At 38.6% G+C, this 25,625-nt stretch overlaps 1 protein-coding gene across 4 annotated transcripts in view; it reads left to right on the top strand.

Annotated features, from left to right (window-relative positions):
- The first annotated feature begins 1,423 nt into the window (after positions 1-1,423).
- Positions 1,424-25,625, top strand: part of LOC102297560 (dmX-like protein 1) — a 61,076-nt gene continuing 36,874 nt past the window's right edge. For 2 of the 4 annotated variants that reach the window (XM_042219526.1, XM_014332591.2), the window contains exons 1-20: positions 1,426-1,836; positions 3,229-3,471; positions 4,569-4,694; positions 9,156-9,233; positions 9,782-9,860; positions 10,050-10,194; positions 10,482-10,548; positions 10,709-10,893; positions 11,657-11,864; positions 14,089-14,260; positions 14,891-15,067; positions 15,204-15,439; positions 17,037-17,754; positions 18,168-18,289; positions 18,725-18,814; positions 19,214-19,316; positions 19,416-19,535; positions 20,000-20,218; positions 21,720-22,984; positions 24,658-24,913. In XM_042219526.1, coding sequence (XP_042075460.1) covers positions 3,385-3,471; positions 4,569-4,694; positions 9,156-9,233; positions 9,782-9,860; positions 10,050-10,194; positions 10,482-10,548; positions 10,709-10,893; positions 11,657-11,864; positions 14,089-14,260; positions 14,891-15,067; positions 15,204-15,439; positions 17,037-17,754; positions 18,168-18,289; positions 18,725-18,814; positions 19,214-19,316; positions 19,416-19,535; positions 20,000-20,218; positions 21,720-22,984; positions 24,658-24,913 — 4,453 coding nt within the window. In that variant the 5' untranslated portion in view covers positions 1,426-1,836; positions 3,229-3,384. Of the gene's footprint in view, positions 1,837-3,228; positions 3,472-4,568; positions 4,695-9,155; positions 9,234-9,781; positions 9,861-10,049; positions 10,195-10,481; positions 10,549-10,708; positions 10,894-11,656; positions 11,865-14,088; positions 14,261-14,890; positions 15,068-15,203; positions 15,440-17,036; positions 17,755-18,167; positions 18,290-18,724; positions 18,815-19,213; positions 19,317-19,415; positions 19,536-19,999; positions 20,219-21,719; positions 22,985-24,657; positions 24,914-25,625 lie in introns of all 4 variants that reach the window. The other 2 variants (XM_042219525.1, XM_042219524.1) reach the window with 2 other exon arrangements.

The following is a 25,625-nucleotide window of genomic DNA, read 5'->3' as shown; positions in this document are numbered from 1 at the left end:
GGCTCCATCAACTGCAGCAAGTCATCGAGGTCCTGACGCAACCCCAGACAATCACACTACCACCACATTTGACTGTGAGTATGATGTTATTTTTTTATAAAACACCGTGTTTATTTTAGGCCAGATGTAATGGGTCACAAACCCATATGTTCCCAGAATTCATGGGGATCATCATCAAGATTTTTATTGGGAAATGTGAGACAAGCCTTTGTGCTGTTTTTGGTCAGGAGCAGTTTTCTCCTTGGAACTCTCCCATGGATGCAATTTTTTTTGGCCTCCATCTTATTGTTCAGTCCTTTATGGGTTCTTTTGTGACCTCCTGGATGAGTAGTCAAAATGCTTTTGAAGTAATTTTGGTAGTGGGGAGGTTTGCCACTGTTCCAAGTTTTCTCCATTTGTGGATAATGGCTCTTACTGTGGTTTACTGTAAGCCTTGCCACACTCATAAACGTCAGTGACTTTGTATCTCATCTGTTTTTGAGTTTCTTTAGATTATTCTTAGATGTTATTATCCTTTGCTTTTTTTTTTTTTTTTAGCTAATTAATGATTTAATGAGTGGGTGGGGGTAGTTTTTCACACAGGGCCAGGTAGGTTTGGATAACTTTTTTACTTAATAAATTAAATCATCATTTGAAACTGCATTTTGGTTTGGTTTGGTTTCTTTTGGTGATGAAGTGTGACAAATATGCACAATCCAGCCCCCTCAACCCACCCCAAAAAAAACAAAACCCAAAACTGAGAAATCAGGAAGGCGCAAATACTTTTTCACAGCTGTGTAAATGTAGTTAGGTGGCCTAGGTGTCCAAATTTGTGTGGGACTGCTAAGTATTTTTACCTCTTGTTTCCCAAAAATTTAGAAAACGCCCCACATTTTCAAAGGTTATAGTTTTCCAAATATTTTAAAAATATTTTACCCAAAGAAGAAAAATACAGCTCAAAAGGGGATGAGTTAACAGCTTTAATAGCCATTCTATGAATACAAACTTTAGCTGTCATTTATAGTATAGTATTAGTCCTTCAAATGACTGATGACAGAGCTGTGTTAGATGTATCAACAGTTTAAACCTCTCATTATTGGGTAAGATCCCAGTCCCTCATACAGGCATATTCCTTACCCCACACGTTTTAGTTATGAACTGGTCAACCTACAGTCAGTACAGTGCTCAAAAATACTCCTACTGTATGATAGTGCTACTGTAAAATTTTGGGGACAAAGTTCAAACAACATAAAAGTCATATTTTTACGTTTTAACATTTTTAAAGTGTAAAAGAAAAACGTTAAATACAACCATCTCCAGGTATGGCTGTATTTAACTATTTACCTTCTCTATACAAGCCAATGCACCCACGAAAAACAACGCAAAACGTGTTAGCTACAACTGTAAAAGCCTGTGTGCGTGAACGTCACGCGCGAGAGTGCGAGCACGGTTTTAAAACTACAAGACCCACGATGCTTTGCAGCGAAACAGTCATTATCATCACATATCTTCAACATAAGGAAAAGCTTCCTCTTTGGAAGGGTTTTATTTGCTAACCTCGGGCAGAGGGTGACTCCTACTCAGAGTCAACATTTTGAGTCAATAGATAGTTCCTTCTCTCGTAAAGTATTGACTGTTGGGCAAATGTGCGCCATAAGTGACCTAGTGCTAGCGTTGTAGCCTAGGAGCCTGCTCAGAGAGCGAGCTTCAGAGGCTAGTGCGAGCTAACGCTAGCAAAAGCTAGCTAAACTAAGACCGAATCCCTGAGATTATAACTGTATTCACCGAAAACATCAGGCGACGGGAGTAACCGTTGATGTTATATCTGCAGAAGATGTCAAGAAGCAGCAGCATAAGGTAAGCAGATAATTACTGGTGGTGTTACTGTGTGTCCTGAAAGACTGCTGATAGCTAGTTAAACTTGACAGCTAAGTTAGCGTTACGACTGGAGGGATTGAAAACATGTATGAAATGTCTGCTTTTGCACAGTGACAGTGAGCTAAATGCACGCTTTTGTCTAAACGGGAGAAAAAATGCTAGTCAGATGAGGTATCGGTAGCTGTGTTTTAATGCGCTGGCTTGTGAAACGTTATCACGTGAGTTGCCACAGCACAGGAAGCATATGTTAACCCCTCTGACGTGGATTTTTTATCCTTCTGGTGGTGTTATTTTTGTTCTGTAGCGTTAAATTTTTGAATCGTTAAAACTGTCTCTGAAACTTTTCGTTCATTATTTTCAGTAGCGCACCTGCGGTCGACACGTAATCTATACTTGTTTAAACGTGTGATTTTTCAGACTGTTCAGCCCTTGATTGTATGATAAGTTGATTAACCGGGCTTGTAGGGTTACAATAAGGTGTAACCTGCACCGGTGATCCATTTAACCCTCCGTACAAATTCCCTGCACCCTTTTGATTAATGGACTCCTTGTATTGAATTTACTTCGCTGCCAAATACACAAAGGTGAAATACTGTTTTTTTTTTTTTAAGTGTAATTAACCCTTTTAAATCCCACATCTGTTCCTGTTACTGAAGGAACAGTAACTCTGGGAGAACTGTTTTGTATTTGTCTTTTGTTAAGACAGTCAGTGCTGTTTCAGCTATGTGCAAATATGTACCTTTGACAGTGGTTTCAAATTTCCCTCCTGTAACTAGATAATGTGCAGGGAGCTAGCAAAACATGAGCTACACCATCACCTTGCTTCTGCAGTGCTCCCAATTTTAGCCACAGTGAAAAATACCTTTCATAGCCCCTATCACTTTTTATCCGTCCTGGTTGTTACTCCATTTATTACAGATTCTGAATACTTTTCTAGCACAATTAGAGACTGGTCTGCCAAGCTGACTGCATATCTCTTTCAGTTAAAGCCCTCTTGGTTATAACCTCTAAAAGTGCTGATGCTGAACTAATGGTGTGCATTTTTAAATTTGGAGATGGGTCACGGGGATCAGAAGAGCTTTGGTGCCAGTTTGCTAAGCTGTCTGTTTGCTAAATAAAAAGACTAATACCAAGGTACACCAAGGCTCTTTTACAAAATGTTTTTAAGATTACTGAATGCCTTGCCTTCATAGTGTGGTTTGACAAAGACTGTTTAGAGACATTTATTTCTTCCATGCTAATATTACAAGTGCTGAGTGTTAAAATTAATTTGCAGTCAATATCCGGGAGTCGGTAATGTACTTGAGGCTTGACGCTGACTGAACCAAATCATGTGCTGTTTATCTCTTCCTCCTCTTCTTCTTGTGACAGCAAGTCTGTAGTGATGCTGCTGATGTGAAATTATAGGTTACACACAAAGATGAGCAAATCCTTCTCATGGTTTCCCATGAATCTCACCTGGAGTGGGAGGGTTCTGTGAAAAGGGCAAGAAGAGGAAGGATAACACGTGGACTATAATCAAGAGTCATGAATCTCCATCAGGTCCTTACGGGAGCTGTCAACCCTGGAGACAACTGTTTCTCTGTAGGAAGCGTCAACAATGTGCCATTCACGGTAAGATATTTCAGACTCTGGAAGTATTTCCCCCCTCAGCAGTTTAGGAGCTTTGATTCATGGGGGGTGGCTAAACTGATTTGTCACAATAGCAGATTTCCTAGCAGATTCCTTTGAAACCTAATGTGCTAATGTACCGCACAAAGTTGTTTAATGGGCTTGGGACTTTGTTATGTATGAAAAACAGAAGCTGAAATACATGTGATCTCAAAGCTTAAAACTCTATTAGAGAATTACATAAATGTTCGCCACACTGGTGGCAACTTTGTAAATAAAATAAATGTAATTAAAAAACAACAACAATAATGAAAGTCTCTGCTGTATTATAGGCTTTCTGTGTCATTGTTTTATTATTTGTCAAAATGTTATTGTATGTTCTGCTGTCACCCAGCTCTGCCTCGAAGTAAGTAATAAACACCAACTAATCACCAGTATGTGAAAACCTGCCTGTACTGGTCATTCTGTGGTGTCATGAGTTTGTGAGGAGGCGGCCAAACCTTTGACACCATGCAAAGAAGAATGTGATTGCAGTAGAGTCTGAACAGTGAAGAAAGGAGATTTAAGTTGATTAGAGTAATTAGATTACATTACATTTTTTTTTAATGCTCTAATTTTTTAGAGCATTGAGGGCTGAAATCAACTTCTTTTTTCCTTCAAGGGTAGGTTTTACTCAAAATGTAATTCCATCTCATGAGACTGGTATAAAAAAAAACAAAAAAAACCTTATTGATGGATTTTGTCTACCTGACCCGTTGACAGGTGAGTCAGTGCTAATTTCAGATACTGGCAACATGCTTTTCAGGAATGGATTAATCGGGGAGCCATTTCTGTCCTTATGTCCTCTTGTGAAAGAGGAAAAGTCATAGTGAATCACAGTTCATGTGAGGAGCTCCTTTTGAGTGCCACAGAAATAGAGCATGGAATTCTAATCTTATCTGCTTGCACTTGAGGGCTGTCATATGATGGCATGTTTGATGCCTTGACAATAGCTCTGGGACAAGTGCAGTTCAAGTGACCCTTCATGCAATCCTGGCCGGATGAATCTTAGAGTATTATGTTCATTTCTCTAACCCTCTCACTGTCTTGTCTCTTGATAGGCCTATGCATCAGGTTGTGACGTGGTGATTTTGGGCAGTGATTTTGAGCGACTGCAGATCATCCCAGGGACCAAACATGGCAACATACAGGTCGGCTGTGTCGACTGCTCATTGCAGGGTGGACAGGTAAGGCCAACGGTGTGGTGCTTTTATTCACTGGGGTCCTCAGGCTGACTTGTGCTTGAATGCGCAAGCGTGAGATCCCAGTGATGTAACTAAAGCAAATCCCAGTGAAAATAAATGGAGCCAGATTTCAGTAAAAGATAAATGGTTTGCCACATAGAGTAATTATGTAAGACCATTAGACGATAACATATAATTATAGCTAGAGCAGGGTGATATGACCAAAAATATTTATCACGATATACATTTGAAAATTTGCGATAACGATATAACTGACGATATAATTGACACTAGACAAAATACTTTACAACTCCACAACTTTATTAGTGCAAAAAAAAAAAACAAACCCATCAATGTATTTTCACTTAAAGAAGCAGCTGTTTTTTATTTGCATTAAAGTTACATAAATATTTTACAGTGCAAATGCAAATTCCTTGCTGACAGTTTAACCAAAAGGCATTTCCAGTGGAAATTGGCCAACATATCCTCAGCATAACCATGTAGAATATCCAAAAAACTAAAAAAGAGGTTATACACGCACAATACAGTAATATTATGTTGAAGCACAGTAAGTATCACTCTACGAGGTTCCTGCCTACGATAGCCGTAATGCCCCGACAATCCATCAAACGGTGCGGCTTCGTAGCTTAGCAAAGTTGTACTAAAACGTTTGACAGATTTTCGAGCGCCGTGTACATAAAATCGTTTCGAGGTCAGTAAACACAACCAGAATTCATACATAAGGCACACAGGATCATAAGGGGCACTGTCGATTTTCAGAAAAATCAAAGGATTGATTTTAAGTGTGCCGTATTTTCCAAACAACACGGTAATAACGACGGCGCGTTAGCATGCTCTACCAAAAATAGTGCTTTGTTGTGTATCTGACGGATGAAAGCTAAACCAGTTCCACACCACTGAAGTTGCAGCATTTTTACAAACCAATTCTGGTTCATCCGTTTCATTCAACGATCCACTTTCGCCCTTCTCATTCTCCATCGCCGCCATGCTTTTTCCGCCATGCGCATATGAAAACAAAGGCACGGTGCATGCGCATTTACCCATATTCTATCGCGATATTTCATTTTCTTATTATTGCCCAACATTATTACAGTGAACGGTATGATATGGCCCAGCCCTATTTATAGCTCATTAATTGTTTTAATTATATTTATTTTTCCACATAAAAATACCAAACACTTAGTTGCTTGAGCTTAGAAAATGTGCAGATTCAGTGCTTGTCTTTGTTGTATATCATTTTAAGGTATTCGTTTGTGCTCTGAATGGCTTTTTAAAAGTTTTGTTTTTTAGACAAATTAATTGAAAAATGGAGTTTAAATATATTTTAGTTCCAGCCTTGAATAAAGTTATAAGACATTATATTCATTCCAAACCCATAAACTGTCTTTTGGTTACGTGGGACAAAGCAACGATCAACTATAAATTAGCTTTAATGTTTGAAAAAACATCTGACCCATAATTAAATTAAAAGAAAAAAAGCAGAAGGTGCTAAACATTGCAGGGCCCCATGACATACCGTTTTCTTTGACTTTAATATAATGACCACACGTGTGGTTGATTATATTGAGTGGTAAGCAAGTTCCACTTTGTGACTTGCTGTTTTTAGTTGTTTTGGTATATTAGCTGTTTTGCAGTGCAATTTATTAGCAATCTCTACTGCTGTCTTAAGTGTTGGCAGCTTATGCTTTCAGGAAAGTCAGTTGCGGGCAACATCAATGAGCAGCTTAATGAACTCGAGCTTCCCGTCATCAGCTCTAAGTGAAGTAAAAACCACCCAGTAAAGCTGGTGATTGTACAGCAAGTGCATTTGCTGTTGTCACTGACAAGTCCTTTAATGTGGGGACAAACAAAAGATCTTCTGTGATTGTAATTTGCATTTAAGAAAAAAAGATGTAGTTATTTAATGTAGTCTTTCTGTTCTGTTCTTAATTGCCTTTCCCATTTCATATGCAGAACAAAGACAATGAAAGATTTTCTTTTGCATTTGCTTTGATGGACCTAATTAAGGAAGTAGATAGTGATGTCATTGCAGTTGCAAAGTTCTTAGGAAAGTGAGGAAATGCATAACGTTACTTAAAAAATTAAGTTTGCAATTTAAAGAATCTGACTGACGCTTGCTATTCTTTCTGAGCTTCATATCAGTTACTCTGCAGTCAGACCACAAATGTTTGGAGACTCATAGCAGGTGACCTCTGCGATTGCCTTATGATCAAAAGCGGTCAGCTAAAGATTGAAAGTGTTGCACGTTTGGTTAATCAGTTAGTGGCCACAGCTGTTTATAATTGATTACCAAATGCAAAAAGTCACCAGGCAAGCATTGGTTGTTCCTACCTGCGAGAGCCATTTGGAGGTGGACCGCTGGAGATGGCCAATTTTTACTTGTGTGACTAAGCCATAACCATAAGTGGCTGCCATTATTAATATGTTGTCTTCTTTTATCGGAGTATTAAAGACAGTCAGTAGACTGATATTGACCAATATATCATCTCAAGTTTTCATCGTAAGAGTATGACTCTTCTATCAACTTTGGGCTCTGCTGACAATTTTACTTTAAAGGTTGTCCCTCGTGGATACTGTTTACTTGTCTCAGGCTGTATTTATTTATTTGTATATATTTAAATCTAAATATATATTTACAAGATATTCACCCTGTACAGTGGCTTCTTTTCATGAATTTAAATTTGATTCTTCAGTAAAAAAAGAAAAAAGGAAGAGGATAAAATAACACAGAATTTAGATTATTTCTTAATACACTACACATTTCTTGTGTCTCTGGAAACAAAACTTGGCACATAATGGCAACAGTCATTATGCAGTCGAGTACTCACAGTTCTGCTTGTTGGTAAGTAGCATTGCTGCAAAAGGAGCCACAAAAGCAGCTTGCAACATCTGCATAAACCTGATAATAAAGATCATATAGCAGAATTCTAATGAACTGGGATTAGTTTTTAATTAGGGAGGGTGGTAGCCTTTTTTAAAAAAGTGCAGGCAACACTGCAATAATTTAAATAAATATAAAACATGCTCAACCAGTCGTTCACTTCTTCCCTTGTGACCTTAAATCCAATTCCGTTGGGCCAGAACTACCCACACACGCCTCCAGCATGGTCTAGCATCTGTTTAAGTATGCCAAGTTGGTCTGCTTGCCATTTCCACTTCATTGCCCTCTGCTCACTGTGATATTTGCAATGCTTTTAGTTTACATAGTACATCCTTTGTGCTCATACTTTAAGTGTTGTAGCACTTCATATCATTTTATGAGCTTTAGTAAGTTGTTCCTATTAAGGATATATTTTCCAAATACATTATTTTAAAGGCTAATTAGGTGTCTAGAGTATAAATATTACTACACTATTTTGAGAAATGTATGTCTACTTGCGATGAGAAATCAAATAAAGAAAGTCAGTATGGAGGTGGAGCAAGCGATCTCTACAAACATCATAAAGCAGTAAAAATAACTTTTTAAAAGCTGCATCCATCACAGTTAGCCCTGCAAATCTACTGTTCATCTCTTCTTGGTAAAGTTAATGGTTTCATGAGAGCCTTAAGATGTCTCTTGTAATATTCATAAATATTAGCATAATACCATCTTAAAGTCTCAGTTGGGGGTTTATGAAAATCAGACCAAAGAGTAGTCATCATTATAACCACAGAGAAGGAGACTTAATTTTTTACTCACATTTTCTTTCTTTTTGTCAGTCACTCTACAGGCTCATGTTGAATTGACTGCTTTATCCCCAGAACTTGATCTCAGCATAAATGTGTCTGCCTTTTAGAATTTAATTAAATTTGAACTGTGCTGCTTCTGCAGAACCTATATTTGTGCCCCAAAAAGCCTGTCTTATACTTTGAGCCATTGTGTAGTGTCCATGTGACTATGCTTGTGCATGTGATGACTTGTATGTCTGTGTACACACATTTAAACATGTGCATGTGACTCACCCCTTCACAGAATTCCCTCCCTGACAGTTGGCATATTATTTACCACATTAAAGACGCAGCTTGTATTATCGTTTGCTCAGTTAACATTATGACTCTTGGGTCCCATGGAAATTACTTGAAAATTTAGCCCTTACAAATTGATGAAATTGAGGTGTGAATAGAGTAGATAAGACTATATTCACTCATCACTGAGTTGTTATGACTTAAGGTATTTTTTATTTATTTATTTATTGGCCTGTTGTCAAGGTGTCTTCTCTCTTACTGTGTAGATATGTCATGACTCATAAAGCAAGTTATAGTTGATTCTGATTAGGATCTATAAGTATTAGTATTTTTGATCTATATTACAAAGCATAAATTTAACCTTTCAAGAATTCTTTTGAATTACTTAAATTTGGATAACTAGGCTGATATGGAGGACAGTATATGTTTCTGTTTGCAGTGATACCTTTGTATTTGTTTTGTAGTATATCTAAAATGTCGACCTTTTTTTGCTGGCAGATTGCAGCTTCCTATGGAAGCATTGTGTGTGTCTTTGAGCCTGTTCAGCAACCAGATCAAAAAGACTCATCGTTGACCGTGAGTAGCCTGCACTTTCTTCCAGTCACAGTATAGTCATGCATGTTTTCAGGTCATCCAGAATGAATGAATGAAGCTTTTCTGTGTGGCAAAACTCTCTTGATATTTGAAATGGAGCAGAATATTGTTCCTCTGCAACTACTTGCATAAATCATGCGATTATTGTCATGTTCACTGTTTTGGTTTCTGTTCTGTAGTCCGTAAAGACGTTTGCTTTGTCTGAGCTGTTGTTAGAGAAGTCAAAGAATAACCACAAGAAATGAGAAGAATTTACAACATCTTAAGTACAAACCGTATTTCGTTTATTGCAGAAGTACCCTGGTATTACAATGCTGTGTGTGTTGCCTGATTGCATGTGACTCAATTGAAAGTTCACTGTTAGCGCTTGTTAAAGCTTCATCTATAGTTCCACATGTACCATCGAAACAGGGAATTTATTTCTGAGCTTATCTAAATAGGGAATTATTGCGCAAAGTTTCAGCCAACATAATTGCCAAAACATGAAATACTTGTTTTGAATTTTGCCTTTTTCTGTTTTTCCTGTACAGAAATTGAACTGCCAATGGCAGAAGACTGGTCAATTTGTATTACAGTCTATAGTACGGAACCTAGCATGGCACCCTACAGGTACTCTAACCATTGTTCTTTCTTAAAGTAACACAGACATATTAAGATAAACAGTTGTGATTTAAAAAGAAGTGTTGGGGTGGTACTACAGATCCGGAAAAATATAAATGTTTAATTTTTTTTTTTTTAAACAGAAATTTGATGATATCTGTCCTGAAAGATCATATCTGTATATGTTTGTCTGTCCAGGTTGCACTCTCCTAACAGGCTCTAGTAGCCTGCAGTTGTGGTCTAATGTTGATGGAGTAAAGGATGAAGCTGATGAGAGGGGGCAGCCGGCAGAAATGACCATAAGAGACTGCCGTTCTGCCTGGAGGTGTATCTGGCAGAGCAAGTAAGAACAGAGTTTGTAAAATAGTCACAAACATGACAGAGACTTTAAAATTAGGATTTTCATTTATCTTGTAAGCACCAAATAGACATTAAAATAAAATCAGCTAATGCACATTTTTCTGTAACATTATATTCAATACAAATCTGACTGCAGCAGGACTTGCACTCAGTTATCTGATTGAGTGCATGTCCTGCTGCAATTTGTTAAAACCTATTTTATTTTGTCCTAAACATTACTTATTATATTGACATGGAGTGTTGAATATAATTTTCATTTTGTATCTCAAGGACTGCTTCTCCAGTCAATTTAATGAAGTTCTCTCCTGACGGTGAGTTCTTTGCCACAGCTGGTCAGGTAAGTTGTGTCCCTTTGTTACATCGCACTTAAAAACCGAACACTCTAGATTCATGTGAAATTAGTTGATAATAATTAACTTCTACCTTCTGGTGTCGTGTGTTTTTTGTTAGAACTACCTATGGTATCGCTTATATCCTTCATTGCCTCTTCTTTTCAGGATGATTGCCTAATAAAGGTTTGGTACAGCACCAGTAAGTGGAAGATGGGTGTTACCACACTCTTTACACCTCCAGACGCCAATGTGAGTGACCTGGGAGAGCTGGCCTTCTCTTTTATCTACCTGGCTCATCCCCGCTCTGTCACCAGTTTCTCCTGGAGGAAGACCAGCAAGTACATGCCACGGTACAGACACTGTTAATTTGTCATCTCCTAGCCTTTTCTAACTTCCTTTTCTTTAACTTCCTTTTCTTTGAAGGTTAGGTCAAAATGACCTAACCTTCCACAGCTGGGCAAAAGAAAAAAAATGCCTAAGTTAACAAGCTGGTTGAAAGGATGGTTGAAAAATATTAGGTCTTTATCTTCTTTACATTAGAGTAGAAAGCAGCTTGAGGTAACTTGTTGTGGACAGGTTTGATGTCTGTCTTTGTTTATTTAAAATATGTCACTACAGATGGTGTGGGTTGAATAAATTTGGCACATTCCAAATTGTTTCATAGCTTTATATAATATTGGTAATCGTATGTGACCTTCAGAGGGCTTCCACACAGGAGGGGAATTGCAGCAATCTGGTGCTCTTGTTGCAGGCGTCAAACAGAAGAACCACACAATTACGTACACAATTAAATTTAAGAACACTACACTGAACTTTGAAAAAGTTATCTTAATTAAAGAGATTTAACTGAACTTCAACTATAATTTAAGAATTAAATAAATAAATGTGAGCTGGCAAGGTGTGGATTTTTTTATTAGAGGCAAAAGTAAGTGAAAATAAGGGGCAGAAATGCAAAACGAGAGCACAAATGTGAAATGGATTGAGACAAATAATCATTTCTGTCTCAGTTATCGTGATGTAATAATCATTGTAAGACAGAATTGTAATTGAAATTAAAATTCCATTAATTTTTTTAAAAATCTCTCTCTTTTTCTCCCTCCTTTATCCTAACAGGGGCGCAGTGTGTAATGTGCTGCTCACCTGCTGTAAGGACAGTGTATGTCGGCTGTGGGCAGAGACGCTGTTGCCAGGTGACAGCCTCTTATCTGGTCACCATAAAAACCCTTCTTCTGGCCAACACAGTGAAACGCTTAAATCTTCTGCTGGCCTCTCAAAGAAAAACGGCTGCAATGGGAAGACACACGGACAAGCCTCACAAGAAGTAAGCCACAATGACTTTGACTTTCCTGCTTAAAATAAACACTCAGTATAATCAGCAGGACTTTGCTAACGTTAACACAGTCTAATTAAGCAATCCTGCATTTAACCTTTATTTTCAGTTTCAGCTGTATGACAGTGCAGAAAACAAGGCCTTTTTAGCAACACATCACTCAAAACACATGAAATGTAAAAATCTATACTATTTGCACACAGGCTCGAAATTAAAAATCAAACACAAAAATGCTATTTGTTGTTTCGATAAACAAAAAAATGCGCAATTACTTTGGTTAATTTTTTTTTTTATTTGGCAGGACCCTTTGCTCGTGATCAGTTTAAATATAGTTTACTAACACAAGTGAAACACGTGATTTTTATGGTGCTTTATTTGATTTGAAGAATTTCTCATTATACGCCTTTAAGTCTAGCATTGCATAGTAAGACTTGTATGTCAGTGTTTTATTTTTTCTTAAGTGATATTAATAATTAGGATAAACTGAATATTTAAAAGGACCTCACATCATTTTGTGTAAATAATTCTCTTTATAACAGAGAACAAGCTATGAAATGATCATCAGCGTTGTTCATGACTTCCCTAGATACTCCCATATATGCACTTTATCAGGTGTTCAGATGTCATGCTTTCTTTCCTTTTTGCTTTGAAATGATAATCTGACAGAGTGTTACACTGGCTGCAGAAATTTCATTTCATTTCATCACACTGTTGCATCGGAAACGTTGTGCTTTTTGGGTATAACTTGTCCGTATCAGAAGTATTATTTGTAAAGCTGTATCGCTCTCTAGTTTGTATACAACATGCAAAAAGAAACAAGTTGTCATTTCCTGTGTAGTTGGAAATGGATGGTACAAATGATATGATTTGTGGTTTCCCCTTTTTTCTACAGAAATAATTTCCAAGCTTTTGTATTTTTATGTGTTGCACAGTGATAATTTAAGGATGAGAGTAAAAGAACAAAGAGGCACTGAGAAATTTCAAAACAACTTTGAGAAGGTAGATGGAGAGCAACAGAGGTTTGGTATAGTTAAAAGGGAAAATTAAGGGTCTCAGACATGAAGGTTTTTGAAACTGTCTGCCTTTCTGTAATGTGTACGATACCTTAAAATTATACCTCTGACTTTTGATCGGTGTTTAATCTTTTTCAGTTCTCTGGCGCATGTTTGTGTTTGCAATACTGGTGTGTTCTGTTTTAAGTGACCCAGCTTGTTCGCAACATCCTAACCGACATTCATTTTATCTTTGGAAAGTTGTGGGTGTCACCAGTGCTTGAAAAGCTTGGGGCATATTAGTTTACAAAAAAATGGATACGCAGAGTCTGTAAGACTGTAAGACGGTAGGGAATTATTCATTAGAAATCCCAGCAAATGTTCTTGCAAATCAGTGCAGTTAATTAAGCCCCAATATTCTGAATAAGTTGTTATTTGAGAACATCTGGAGGAGGCAAGGTTATGGGATTTCATTTAAAAGTATTTGTACCTGCTTTGTCATGGCTTTTTAATGGTGAGTTTACTTGTAGTCTTCATAAATCTCAAAACCTGCAGGTTTACAGCTCGTTTTATCTTACTCATTTTGCACCTGTGAGTCTAGATACAATCACATATTTGGTTAAAGAAACACTGCTTTTAAATTATTGTTTGTCATCCTGTGAGACTTGTTTTCCATTGGGGCATTTAGCTGCAGTCTGCTGTGAGACACCAAATTACATAACCTGAATACCCAATAAACTTTAAAATTTCTTCTATACACGCTCTGTGACAGCCACTCCTCCATGTTGCCAGCTCCTGTTGCTCTGTTTTAAGACAAATTGGGCTCTTCACTTAAATGCAGTTTAAACATCAATACCAATAAATTAAAATCCCACCCTGAGGGGACCACCTGTTCACCAAAGTAGAGTAGCTTAGCACAGACTGGGATGAGAGCTGGAGAGGTTTGTAAGTCGACACAAGTTGATTAATTCACATCAACCTCCAAAAGACAAGCTCAACCTGTCTTTTCAGCCTGAAAAGGCAACAAGGAACAATGGTGTTTCATTTTCCTCTTTTTAATCTTATTTAAGTAGCTCCACATTTCTACAGGTTAATGTAATATTTTAGTGCCTCTTACATTTAGTATTATGCATTTGGATGGCACAGACGATGTCTGCAGTCATAAAATATTAAATTGACATTTGAGCAATACTTCATAATAATCATACTTGTTTTCTGCACAGCTGGATTTTCAAGAATCGCGGCACTATCGGGACATACCTCAGCTATCATGGACCAGCGGCCTGCCTCACCTTCAAAGTGGACACTGTAACCACAAGAAGAGCAGCAATAACATGCCCCATGCCAATGCTCTCTGCCACTTTCACATTGCTGCCAGCATCAACCCAGCCACAGGTTTGACTTGAACACACTCTGAAACTACTTAATAATCCTGTTGATCCCCATCACTGGTATTTTGTTAAATACCAAAAGAAATCTCACAACATATTGAAGAACTAAAGCTTTAACATGACATAAAGTTCTTGATAAAGACGAATGAACTAAAGCACATCATTTGCTATTCCTGAACTGTACAGAGTACATGGATGGTTAACTCAGCTGGAAGTCAGAAGTCTTAACCTCTTGGCAAAAATACCATTAATTTTGCAGATTGCCTGAGGTTGTTTCTTTAACATTCCAGTGAGCTTGTGCTCAGTGAGAGCTGTTCAGAGTAACTGTGAGCATTTCATTTTCTTCCTCTCCGTTTTAGTTGGGTAGCTTAATTTGACCTGAATTAGGATAAAATCATGTAGACTCTTTCAGCCTTCAGGCTGAGAAGTCCTGCAGGATTTGTATGCTTGGATTATGTTTTAGGATACTAAACCATGCTTACATTCATGAAAGTTAATTTGCTCCAGCAGATATATTTTTGTCCTGCATGTCAGCAGCCCGGTCTGATGTATATTTTGTTGTTGTTGTTGTTGTTGTTATTTATTCATTAAGTTTTCTAAATGTTTAACAGCTTATAACTTGTATGTTTCACAGACATTCCCCTGTTGCCCTCCATCTCCTCTCTGAACGCAGTGGATGATGAGGAACCAGGTGGCCCATTTTCTGTCCACTGGCTCAACAACAAAGAGCTTCACTTTACTTTAGCCATGGAAGTCTTTCTGCAACAGCTTCGAATTAGTGTAGAGCAACAGAACGAGTGCTCCAATGAAGGTAGAGAGAAATGATTTGGATGAGTCAGTAATGGGTGTGTGCATGTGAAGCTGTAATAACAGTGACAGTTAAAGTCTAACCTTTAGAATAGACTTTAACATATTGTTTGGCTACCATGATTTGTATTCTTTTCCAGAGCCTGAAAATGAAGATGACTTTGAAGAAGAGGAGAATAGACCAAGTGAACCCCAAGGACCAGGAACAGTGGAGCTGCCTCTGGCAGCAGTGGAGCACCAATTGGATGTGCTGTTAGAGGAGTGGAATAAAGGGGCCGACATGCTGTTCAGTATTCATCCCATGGATGGCTCTTTGTTGGTCTGGCATGTGGACTGGTTAGATGAATACCACCCAGGCATGTTCAGACAAGCTCAGGTACTTTGCTGCTATTGTTCTTTATATAGAACAGTTGTACATTCATTCTGTTTGTTTCATGAGAGTATTCCTCCAGTTTCTTTCCTCTTTATCTTTTATAGTCTTATTTCAGAGGTTGATACACAGAGAAACTGCACAGTTAGCTGCACAATTGGTCTTAATTTAATCTCAGTATGGATTTTTCTCTATAATAAATAAATGAACATAAATAACTGTTATTGAAAATGCATGTTCTTCCAAAAGAACACAAAAGTAAAAACAAGTCAAGCACCCCCTTGATCAGGACCTGATACTGTGCCTGCGTCTGTCCAAGATTGAAATGTTCTTGATTGGTCTGAACAAGAAAGTCTTTGTTAAAAATACAGATACTACAAAATTTTAATGTCTAGCACAACAGAAGGTGAAGAACTTGTCCCTCAAAGTGGGTCGTCATCCGTTGTTTGGAAGTACTTCTGATTTGGCACAAGTAACATTAACTATAAAGAAATCCTCTGCAAAAAGTGCTGTAGAGTTAACTAGTCTGTAAGGCAAGACTACTAACTTATATTCAGCCTCCTGAAAACATGCCAAAAACTGCAGTATTATTAATGCATGAAGGCTAAGAAAAACAATGCAGATGTTGCCAGCATGAGTCATTCAACCTCATCTGAGACATTTATAAAAGCAAGCCTGTACACCACATCTGCATAACCATCTAGCTCCCAAAGACGCACTAAAATCATCCATCTAATCACAGTTTATTTGGGCAGAGACAAGTGTCCAGTAAACACAGTGAACAGTAACAAAGGCTTTGGAAAATTGGCCAGCATGCTGCTGTTATCTATTCTGGAATTATTTTTCTGGTAAAACCTACACCATATGCAAAACATTTGCTGCTAAGTTTTATTAATCATGCAGGTACAATCGATGGGGTGAAAGACTTGATTTTTCTTCTTAGAGATTTACTTAATTTAGGTCAATGAGGAAGTTCAGTATTATTTTTAAGCAACTATTTTACATTAGTGGAAATACTGCACAACATAAAAGCAAGTTTATGTTTAATGAAAATTGTAATTAAAACCTTTTTTCCACTATAATCAATAAATAACAGTGATCTCAATATTGATCAAAATAATTGTTAATCATTTGACCATAATCATGCAGCAATCAAAGGTAACTGAATTCTGCTCAAAATATAACTTTAAACTTTAGATTAAACAGTTTTCTATTTAGTTATTTGTTTATATTCAGAATTTCAGAAAGTTCTTTGTGGGAAATCATTAATTTATCATCAGAGTAAGGTTGTGATTTATTTTCACAGTTGTGATGGTGTACTTGTTCTAATGTCTTCTCATCTGGCGACTCACACAAATATATTGTACTTGTCTGTGACTTCATATCAAATTCAGACATGCCCTAGTGCATTTTTATGAGCAGTAAAAATAATGAGGACAGAGAATCTGGTCATTCAGGCGCAAAACTGAATCTCAGGTTTCATTGGCATTCATTTTTTAGGCCTGGCTGTTTTAATTAGTTTAATTAGTCTTCCTCTTTAAATCTGAGCTGCAAATTACAGTCACTTTTGGTGACATTGCTATGACATCTCTTTCTGTCTCAGGTGTCGTTTGCATCCCGCATTCCTGTAGCGTTCCCCGCAGGTGACGCCATCTCCCTGAGCCAAAGTGTGGTAATGTATGCCTGCAACAAGAACGTGGATCTAGCTATCCAACATGGCAGACAGCGACCGCCTGGGAGCACATTGCCTCAAGCCAAATCTGCTCTAATAAGCTACGGAGGTCAAGGAAAATCTGCACCCAGCAGTAGTCTTCGATTAAGCATATTTACCCCCAATGTCCTTATGATCTCCAAACATGCTGATGGCTCTTTAAACCAGTGGACAGTCAGCTTTGCAGAGGACTCTGCTTTCTCGACTGTGCTCAGTGTCTCTCACAAGTCACGGTACTGTGGTCACCGCTTTCACCTCAATGACCTGGCCTGTCACTCGCTGCTCCCTCTTCTCCTCACCACCTCACACCACAATGCCTTGAGGACGCCAGAGGCAGACAGCATCTTGGTTCCTCCAGAGGCCTCCTCCTCTGGTTTTTCTCATTCTGCATCTCTATCTCGTGGGTCACGACCCACGCGGGTGTCCCTGGGTATGGTTTCCCAGGATCCCAATGCGATCTACAGTGAGCTGATTTTATGGAGAGTGGACCCCGTCGGCCCGCTGTCGTTGTCAGGCGGGGTCTCGGAGCTTGCTAGAATCAATTCTCTCCATGCATCAGCATTTGCTAATGTAGCCTGGCTGCCCACGCTCATTCCCAGCAGCTGTTTAGGTGAGAAAATATTATTACTGGTCAGATTGCTAAGTACTTTATTGTGTGTTGCCTTAGCAAAAAGGCAGTAATGAGATTTTTTTGTTTGTTTTGGGGGTTTTTTTTGGGGGGGGGGGTGTTTTTTGTTTGGGAGGGTTGATTGATGTGAAGGATTGTTTATTGTTATTGTTTTCTATATAGTTAACTATGTCCAACTAAGAGTAGGTCTGAGACGAGTCTCCATGTGTGGTTATTAGTCCACTTGACACTGTGCATTGTAGATAAATGTACAAAAGCAACTTACTTTACCAAATGACTTCAGATTTTCTGAATTAAACATGAGTGAATGTTAAATCTCAGTAGTGTTCGCTTGACATATTTATTTAGAAAAAACAAGCATAACAGTGGTAACATTCAATTGTTTTTCTTTTTAGGTTTGTACTGTAACTCTCCCAGTGCCTGCTTCGTGGCAAGTGATGGCCAATCACTCAGGCTTTATCAGGCTGTCATTGAGGCTAAGAAACTTCTGAGTGAGCTCTCCAATCCGGAAATATCAGTAAGTGATCAAGCCTGACAATTTTCATGCACATTAATAGCAACACTCAGCCATTTATAGAATCTGTCAAATAATGTACGTCACTGTTTTGCCATTTTGTTATTACTAGTGTTGGCCTGAGATGACTTGGAGAAAAATGACTGTAGGCGAAATTATATAACATAAAACATTAATTTCAGTGAAACATTTAAAACTCAGGAAAAAAAAGTAGTATGCAGCAAGAAGAGGAGAAATTGTTATATAAATGTTTTTGGGTTTGTTTGTTTTTTTTGCATTTCTTTTATTGCGTTTACTATGCCACCTGTTAGCTGTCAGTTGCAAGATGTTAAGTGATTTTCAAATTGGTAAAATAATTTGCTTGCATATTTAAACTGTGTAATACTAATTTATAAATGTATGCAGATGATTTTTTTGTCTGTGTTTGCCACCTTTCAGAAATATGTTGGGGAGGTTTTCAACATCATCAGTCAGCAGTCCACAGCAAAACCAGGGTGTATTATAGAACTGGATGCCATTACTGACTTTGTAAGTATACACGGAGTCCAAGAGAACCGAATTGTTTTCTCACCCTAAACAAAGTTCAACCTCCTTTATTTGGGGACTTTCTGATTGTCTCATCTAACAGTAGACAGACATTGTCAGAATCTTTGAAGGTTTTCCCCTGAAAACAAACCAAAAAAAAAAACAACATTGTTGACTTGCAAACCATTTGTGGCATGAAGCATTCGGCAGTGGCCTGAGTCGCTGAAAGGTCAACCACAATAATAAAAGGCAAAAAAACCCTCCCTCGTCTCCTTAGGGTGTGCGTGTCTTTGTGCATGTACTATTAATACAGCCTGTGTCTATGTCAGTGTGTAGACAGAAAATGATGTTCAGAGTCTACATCTGATGTAGTTTGACAATATCTGCTGCTATTCTCTGCAGCAGGGGAAGGAGACACAGCTCCTGCATGTTTTTGAGGAACATCTGATTCTTGGCACTGAGATAACGGAGAGCACACATGAAACTCCCGACTCTCCTCGCACGGGTAAAACCTATTTTTCCTAGTTTTCATGCCTGTATTTAATAGCAGCTGCTTGCATCTTTCATTAAAAAAAATCACTGTGTGGGTTTCTCCCCCCTGCAGCCTCCAGTAAACCAGCCTTCTCAGCCCGCTTTTTTCTGGTGGTGGTAGAATTAAGCCCAACAGGTCGCTCACTGCTCCACATGTGGCATCTCCATCTTGCTGCTCGACCAGTCACTATGGGTGGGTACTTATACACTCATACACCCTAAAAGTTGGGTGATGTAAGAGAGGTTTTCTGCCATCCTGTCTAACCTTAGCCAAAATAAATGATTGCAGATCATAAAGGGAAGTTTTTAAGGGTTAAAAGAGTTAAGAGCGTTGCAAAATTATAATTAGTAACTAAGTAATGACTTTATCACTGTAGATGCCTTGCATTTTTTAAGTTCCAAGTCCAGATTTGTCTCCCTTGCAATCTTTATTACAAGTCTGCTGTGTAAAAGTTGTAAAATTACTAAAAGTATCTCTAATGATTGAAAGAGACCTCCAGTATCACAGTGTGCTTTAGCCAGATGGTGATTCATCTGTTGAAAGATTTGTTTTTATAGATTTTTCAAATAATGACTCTGATGAAGTGTAGTAATGGTGAATGGATTTGACCAAGCCTAACTGTTCTAAATATATTCCCACTTTTTGTATCCCCACAGAGGAGACTGCAGCTCATAAGGATCTCACCACGACTTCTCCCTTGAACAGCTCTCAGTTTGTCTATGACGCACCCAGTTCTCCAGTAACTCAGAAGAGTAAATCCTGCACTTCCAATCTGCAGAGTGCCTGTCGTCTCAGCCTCACAACACACAGGCTGTACAGCCAAGAGCTGGCTCTTCCAGCAGAGGTGGAAGCCATCAGTGTTACTCCCTCGGCAGGTGAGGGACAATGAGGACAGGCATTCTTATTCCAAGGACGCAAAGCAAAACCACCTTATGCATATTGATGCATGCTAAGGTTCAATGTTGCAGCTTGAACCTAAACTCTAAATAATTGATCGGCTAGCTAATGATGGAAGAAGTTACTCACTAAAGTCATTTTAGGCATTAAATCTTATGAAATATCATGAAATCACATGAAATTATTCAGACATACCCACCACACAATCAGTGCAGTACTTAGCATTTTTTATTGGCGAGACTTGTCAGTACAGTAAGCGAGACATAACAGTTTGTGTAGCATTTTCCTAACGGGATGGTTCAATTTTGATATTTAGAGAAAGCTAATATGTAGTCTATATGCTATATGTAGTCATGGGACAACATCCATACACACTCTTGAGTAAACCCATCAAAAATGATTAAACCGTTGCGTATAAATGACATCTTACCCGTCTGAAGTAAAGTGCACATCGTAGTTTCCTTTTATTTCACCATCAATGTCCTTGTATTGGGGATGATTTATTATAAGTAATTAATGACGTTGCCTCTGTTGTGACATGTGATTATGAGTTGATGAAAAACGTTATGAGTGGAATGTAAGAATCACAGAAAAACACTTAAAAAAGAAAACAGCTGAAAGCTACCAACAAACTCGGATTGCCATCAGAACTCAGTTGATAATTATTAGTGTTTGATCTGACCTGTGGTATCACAGGCTCTGTCTGCATCATGTAAAGAATTCCCCTTGAAGTTGAGTTGTGAATGATTTTGATGAGGCGGTGTAAACCACCAACCACTGTGTCTCTTCCAATGTGTGATGTTTATGGTCCATTGTTGGTGCTAGAGTGTCGAAATACCTGATTGTGACTTTGCTTTCTCCTGCACTTAAATCAATTTATCATGTACACTTATTTTCTTTTCACAAATGAAGTGGTTTAATGCTTCTATAAGATTAGTTTGGATACAGTGAGAACCTAAGACAGTCTAAAAGAGGGTGCTTCGTGCAAAAAGTGTATTGGATTTTATTTTTCTCTTTATTTTTCTTTAGGTTGTTTACCAAGGCAGTGGTGTATTTTTGTGAACTGAGTTATAATTTAGTGTGTACTTGCACCTTAATATGAAAGAATGCATTCAGGCTTGTTCTGTGTTGAACATGGTGCATAAATGTTTTTAGGTCAAGGTTTTTAGGTCAAAGTTGGTAAGATTGTGGCAACACTGTTAAGATAAAAATGAGCAGGGTGCACAGTGAGACAGGAAGCCGACTTGTAGATTAAGAAAAGTGTGTATAGCTGAAAGAGGCCTGAGTAAAAAGCTGCTGCTAACATTATTGGAATGAAACATAAGAATAGACGAAGGCAATCTTTTGTTTTGTTTACATTGTATTTTTTTAATATATCTGCCAAATGTCTTCAAAATTGAATAAATCACAGAAATTAAACTCTAATGATATTATAGATCAAATCTTTCTTTGCTAATGGTGCATTACTTTTCTTCTCAGGTCACCTGAGTGCGTCATGTTCTCTTCCAGCCGGCCACGTGCCTTATCTCCTTGCTACTTCCTGTTCTGATGGTAAGGTGCGCTTCTGGAGGTGTAATGTCATGACAACAGAACCCCCCACTGTGGACAACTTGGTGTACCAGTGGGAGGAATGGCCTCTCCTGGTGGAGGAAAAACTTCCCAGCAGCAGTGCAGTAAGTGTGCCAGGCCGGCCCATTGAGGTCAGCTGCTGTCACGCTGGACGGTTTGCAGTTGCCTACAAGCAGATGCCTAGCACACCTCTGAACCTATCTCCTCATCTGAATGCTCATGGACCTCTGACTTCTCCCCCAGCCTCTGCATCTTCCCCATTTGTAAACTACAGCACCACCAACACCCACCTGACCCCGACCCTTAATGTGCCGCATAGCCCAAAACCCATTCACAGCCCTAATGCAAGCACTCGAGAGCCGCTGGTCCACATTGGCATCTTTCAGTGCGAGTCCACTGGTGGTTCGCAGTGGATTCTGGAGCAGACCATAGTATTGGACAATACAGACCCTATGTCCAGCTATCCTTTAAGTAGTAGTACCACTGCAAGTGCCAGCATTCCAAGTAACATGGATTTATCCATACAAAACGAGAACTGTCTTGGTTCTACTGGTAAGAGTCTGGTTCACTTGGACTGGGTTTCCCAGGAGGATGGATCACACATTCTGACTGTTGGCATTGGGACAAAGATATATATATATGGTCGTCTGTCTGGAAAGCCTCCAGATCTGGGAGTGTCTTCTGATGCTAATAGAGACCAAAGCTTGTCTCGCCTGGTTCTGCTTCGATCGGTCAGTCTGTTCTCCTCTGTCGAAGGCTCACCACCTATCCCAGTCTCCCTGTCCTGGGTACGAGATGGAATCTTGGTAGTTGGCATGGAGTGTGAAATGCACGTGTACTCTCAGTGGCAGCCTCCAGCACCACCCAAACCGACTGTCACAGTTGCCCAGGACAAAGACATCAGCAGCAGTGTTTCCTCCATAATCTCAGCTGTCAGACAGTGCCAGGAGGAGGGTCTCAGCCCTGGGGCCCCCACCTCTTCACTTTCTCTTCCCAAAAAGACCCTGACACGATCAATGACGAGTCTGGCTCAGAAGCTCAGTGGGAAGAAAACCGCTTATGACTTACCTGTAGAAATGGAAGATTCTGGTCTTTTTGAAGCAGCTCACCAACTTTTTCCAACTCTACCCCAATACCACCCTGTACAGTTGCTAGAGCTTATGGACCTAGGGAAGGTAAGTTAAATAAATTACTCAATTACTTTTTGTACTCAGTCTTTAGCAGTAATAATTTTTTTTTAAGTGTAAGTCTAGTCTCCAATTACTTTTGAGCTTCTAAAATGGGAGGGATTGTGTGTAAAAATGGCTCTAATTCCTGAACAGTTACTGTATTACTTTTGTATATTGTAATACTTGAATTCGAGCTGAAAGTCTGCTCTTCAGTCACATCTTGATTCTTTGATTTGAAATCCACGGTGGTGGCAAGAAACGACAAAAAAATGTCATTGTCTAAATACTTGGACCTGCGTGTGTATGTGTCTGATCTATTTGTGTATTGTCAGATGTTTTTGCTTGTGTGCTCTGTCTTTTTTCCTTTGTCCCCTGTGTTCTTTCTTCCAGCTTCCTTTTCTGTGTGTCTCTGCTTTCAATATCCTGCTCCCCGTCTCTCATTTCCTGTTTTCTTTCGGTCTTCAAGATTACATTCTGTCTATTTCTCTCTCTATCCTCTTTACTCTTGATACTCTTTTTTTTTTTTTTCTCCCCCCATTCATATTAGTATTTATTTATTCCTTCCTCTTTTTTTCCCCCTCCCATGACACTGTTTTCCAACTAAAAATAATGTAGTAAACTTGTATATGTTCTTTAGTCCATCTTTGTGTTTGAAGTTAGATTGATTTTATTTTATTTTTTAATAAAATAACATTAGGACAATATAATCTTGCCAAATTTACTTTAGTTGATGCTATAGGTTCGTTGTACTTCTACCATTAACTCTGCTCTTATAAAATTATGTCATTAATTTCAGTTGAGAATTGATTAGTGTATCTTTCTCACTGTCTCTGTTGCTACCTGGGACCTAAAGGATTACACAGTCCACACTGCACCAGTTCAACATAGTCAGTCACTATAAACTAAACCACAACAGAGTAAACTACCCACTCACTGTCCAGTGTAAACCTTAAATTGTTTTTAATTGTTTATTGTCTTTTCTTTTTTAAAAACTCAAAAAGATTTTAGTGTGTGGAATATCCAGATAACTTGTCATGTACAGATCAAATTTCTCATCCAATATCTCTATTACATCAGAGCCATTGAGTAAGTTACTTAATCAATGGCTCTGTGTGGCATCAGCTAAAAGGACCAGTGAACTGCAGGATATGAAACCTGAGCTCATTTTGTATTAAACTTCCGGTCAAATCTAATTACTCAGTAATTGAAGGACCTTGAATGCCATTTCAGATCCCTCTTTAACCCCTGCGTGGGTACACAGGATGCATTTGTCGATGATGTGTTTGACTAAATTGGATTGAAGTATTAAGTAGCTGGCTTCCAGTTACCTGCGTCTTGCTTCAGCTAATGGAGCTTCCAGTGTAGTTTCTTGACATTTCCTGACAGAACTAAGAGCTGAGTAAACTGTATAATCAGTACATGCCAACGTCTGCTATTTGGTATCGCTACAATATGTTTGAAGCACCAAAGAAGCATTATTTATGGGCTGTTTAATATTTTATTTAAAAAAAACTTTTAATAATAGTTGTCTGATTTCCACAATAGCTTAAGCAGTAGTAAGGTGGACCGATACAATTAAAAGCCATGAAAATTTCCAAAAACTGCTTTTGTTGTGGTTGCTGAACAAAATCTGAAATGTATTCTGATTTATTATGTTGATATTGTTCATCTGTCTTCAGGTTCACCGTGCCAAAGCTATCCTCTCCCATCTCGTGAAATGCATTGCTGGAGAAATCATAACACTTCAAGACAGTTCCACCAGTCCCGAAAAACGTGTGAGGTCTCGAACCATCAGTGTTGGGGGCAGCACAGCCACGGATCAGAAGATGTTCAGCAAAGCAGAGAACTCGTCCGCTGACTACACAGAGATAAGCTCCATCCCTCCACTGCCTCTTTACGCCCTTCTAGGAGCTGATGACGACACACCAAAACCTGGTGGGTATATACAGCATGTGATTTGAGAATAGTGGTCCCTCACTATAACGCGGGTCACTTTTCGAGGCCTCTCTGTTTCTCGGATTTTTTCTGTGCAATTTTGCATGCTTTTTTTTCTTCTTCTTTTTTTTTTTTTAACAGCGCGTTGTGTTCTCCGTCCTGATTGGCTGTAGACCATTGTCATTCAGTCTCCTCCGTGCCGTGTCTCCTGTACAGTCACATTTACATAAATCTTCGATCGCTAGCAGTGTGACTCTGAAGTGCTGTACTGTTTGTACGTTTTCTCCCCAACAAACACAACAATATCAACAAAACATTTTGTACTGTCAAAGGCATGTGCGGTAGCCTGAAAACAGGGTTTGATCTTTGGTTTCATTCTATAATACTGGACTTACTTTTCTACAAAGGTTTGAACGTTGAGGGTGTTTAAACAAGAGAGAAAAGTGTGAAAATGTTCATGCCTGTCTGAGAAAAGTGTATGAAGTGTGTAGTGAGGGGTTTTACAGCCTTAAACATCTATAATAATTGTAAAAAATGAAGCTGGCTACTTCGCGGATTTCACTTATCGCGGGTTATTTTTAGAACGTAACTCCCGCGATAAATGAGGGACCACTGTACATAAATCCAGTAATGAATTAAATACTGGTAAAATGTCTAGTTTTGGAGTCAAATCCTGCAAAAACATAGAAATAAAGTATTAAATTCATTTCAC

Source organism: Haplochromis burtoni, unplaced genomic scaffold (assembly GCF_018398535.1).
Source record: "Haplochromis burtoni strain Fernald_Lab_line unplaced genomic scaffold, NCSU_Asbu1 Contig_34, whole genome shotgun sequence".
Classification (NCBI taxonomy): Eukaryota; Metazoa; Chordata; class Actinopteri; order Cichliformes; family Cichlidae; genus Haplochromis; species Haplochromis burtoni.
Note: the sequence above shows the minus strand (reverse complement) of the source record. Positions and strands in the feature narration are given on the sequence as shown.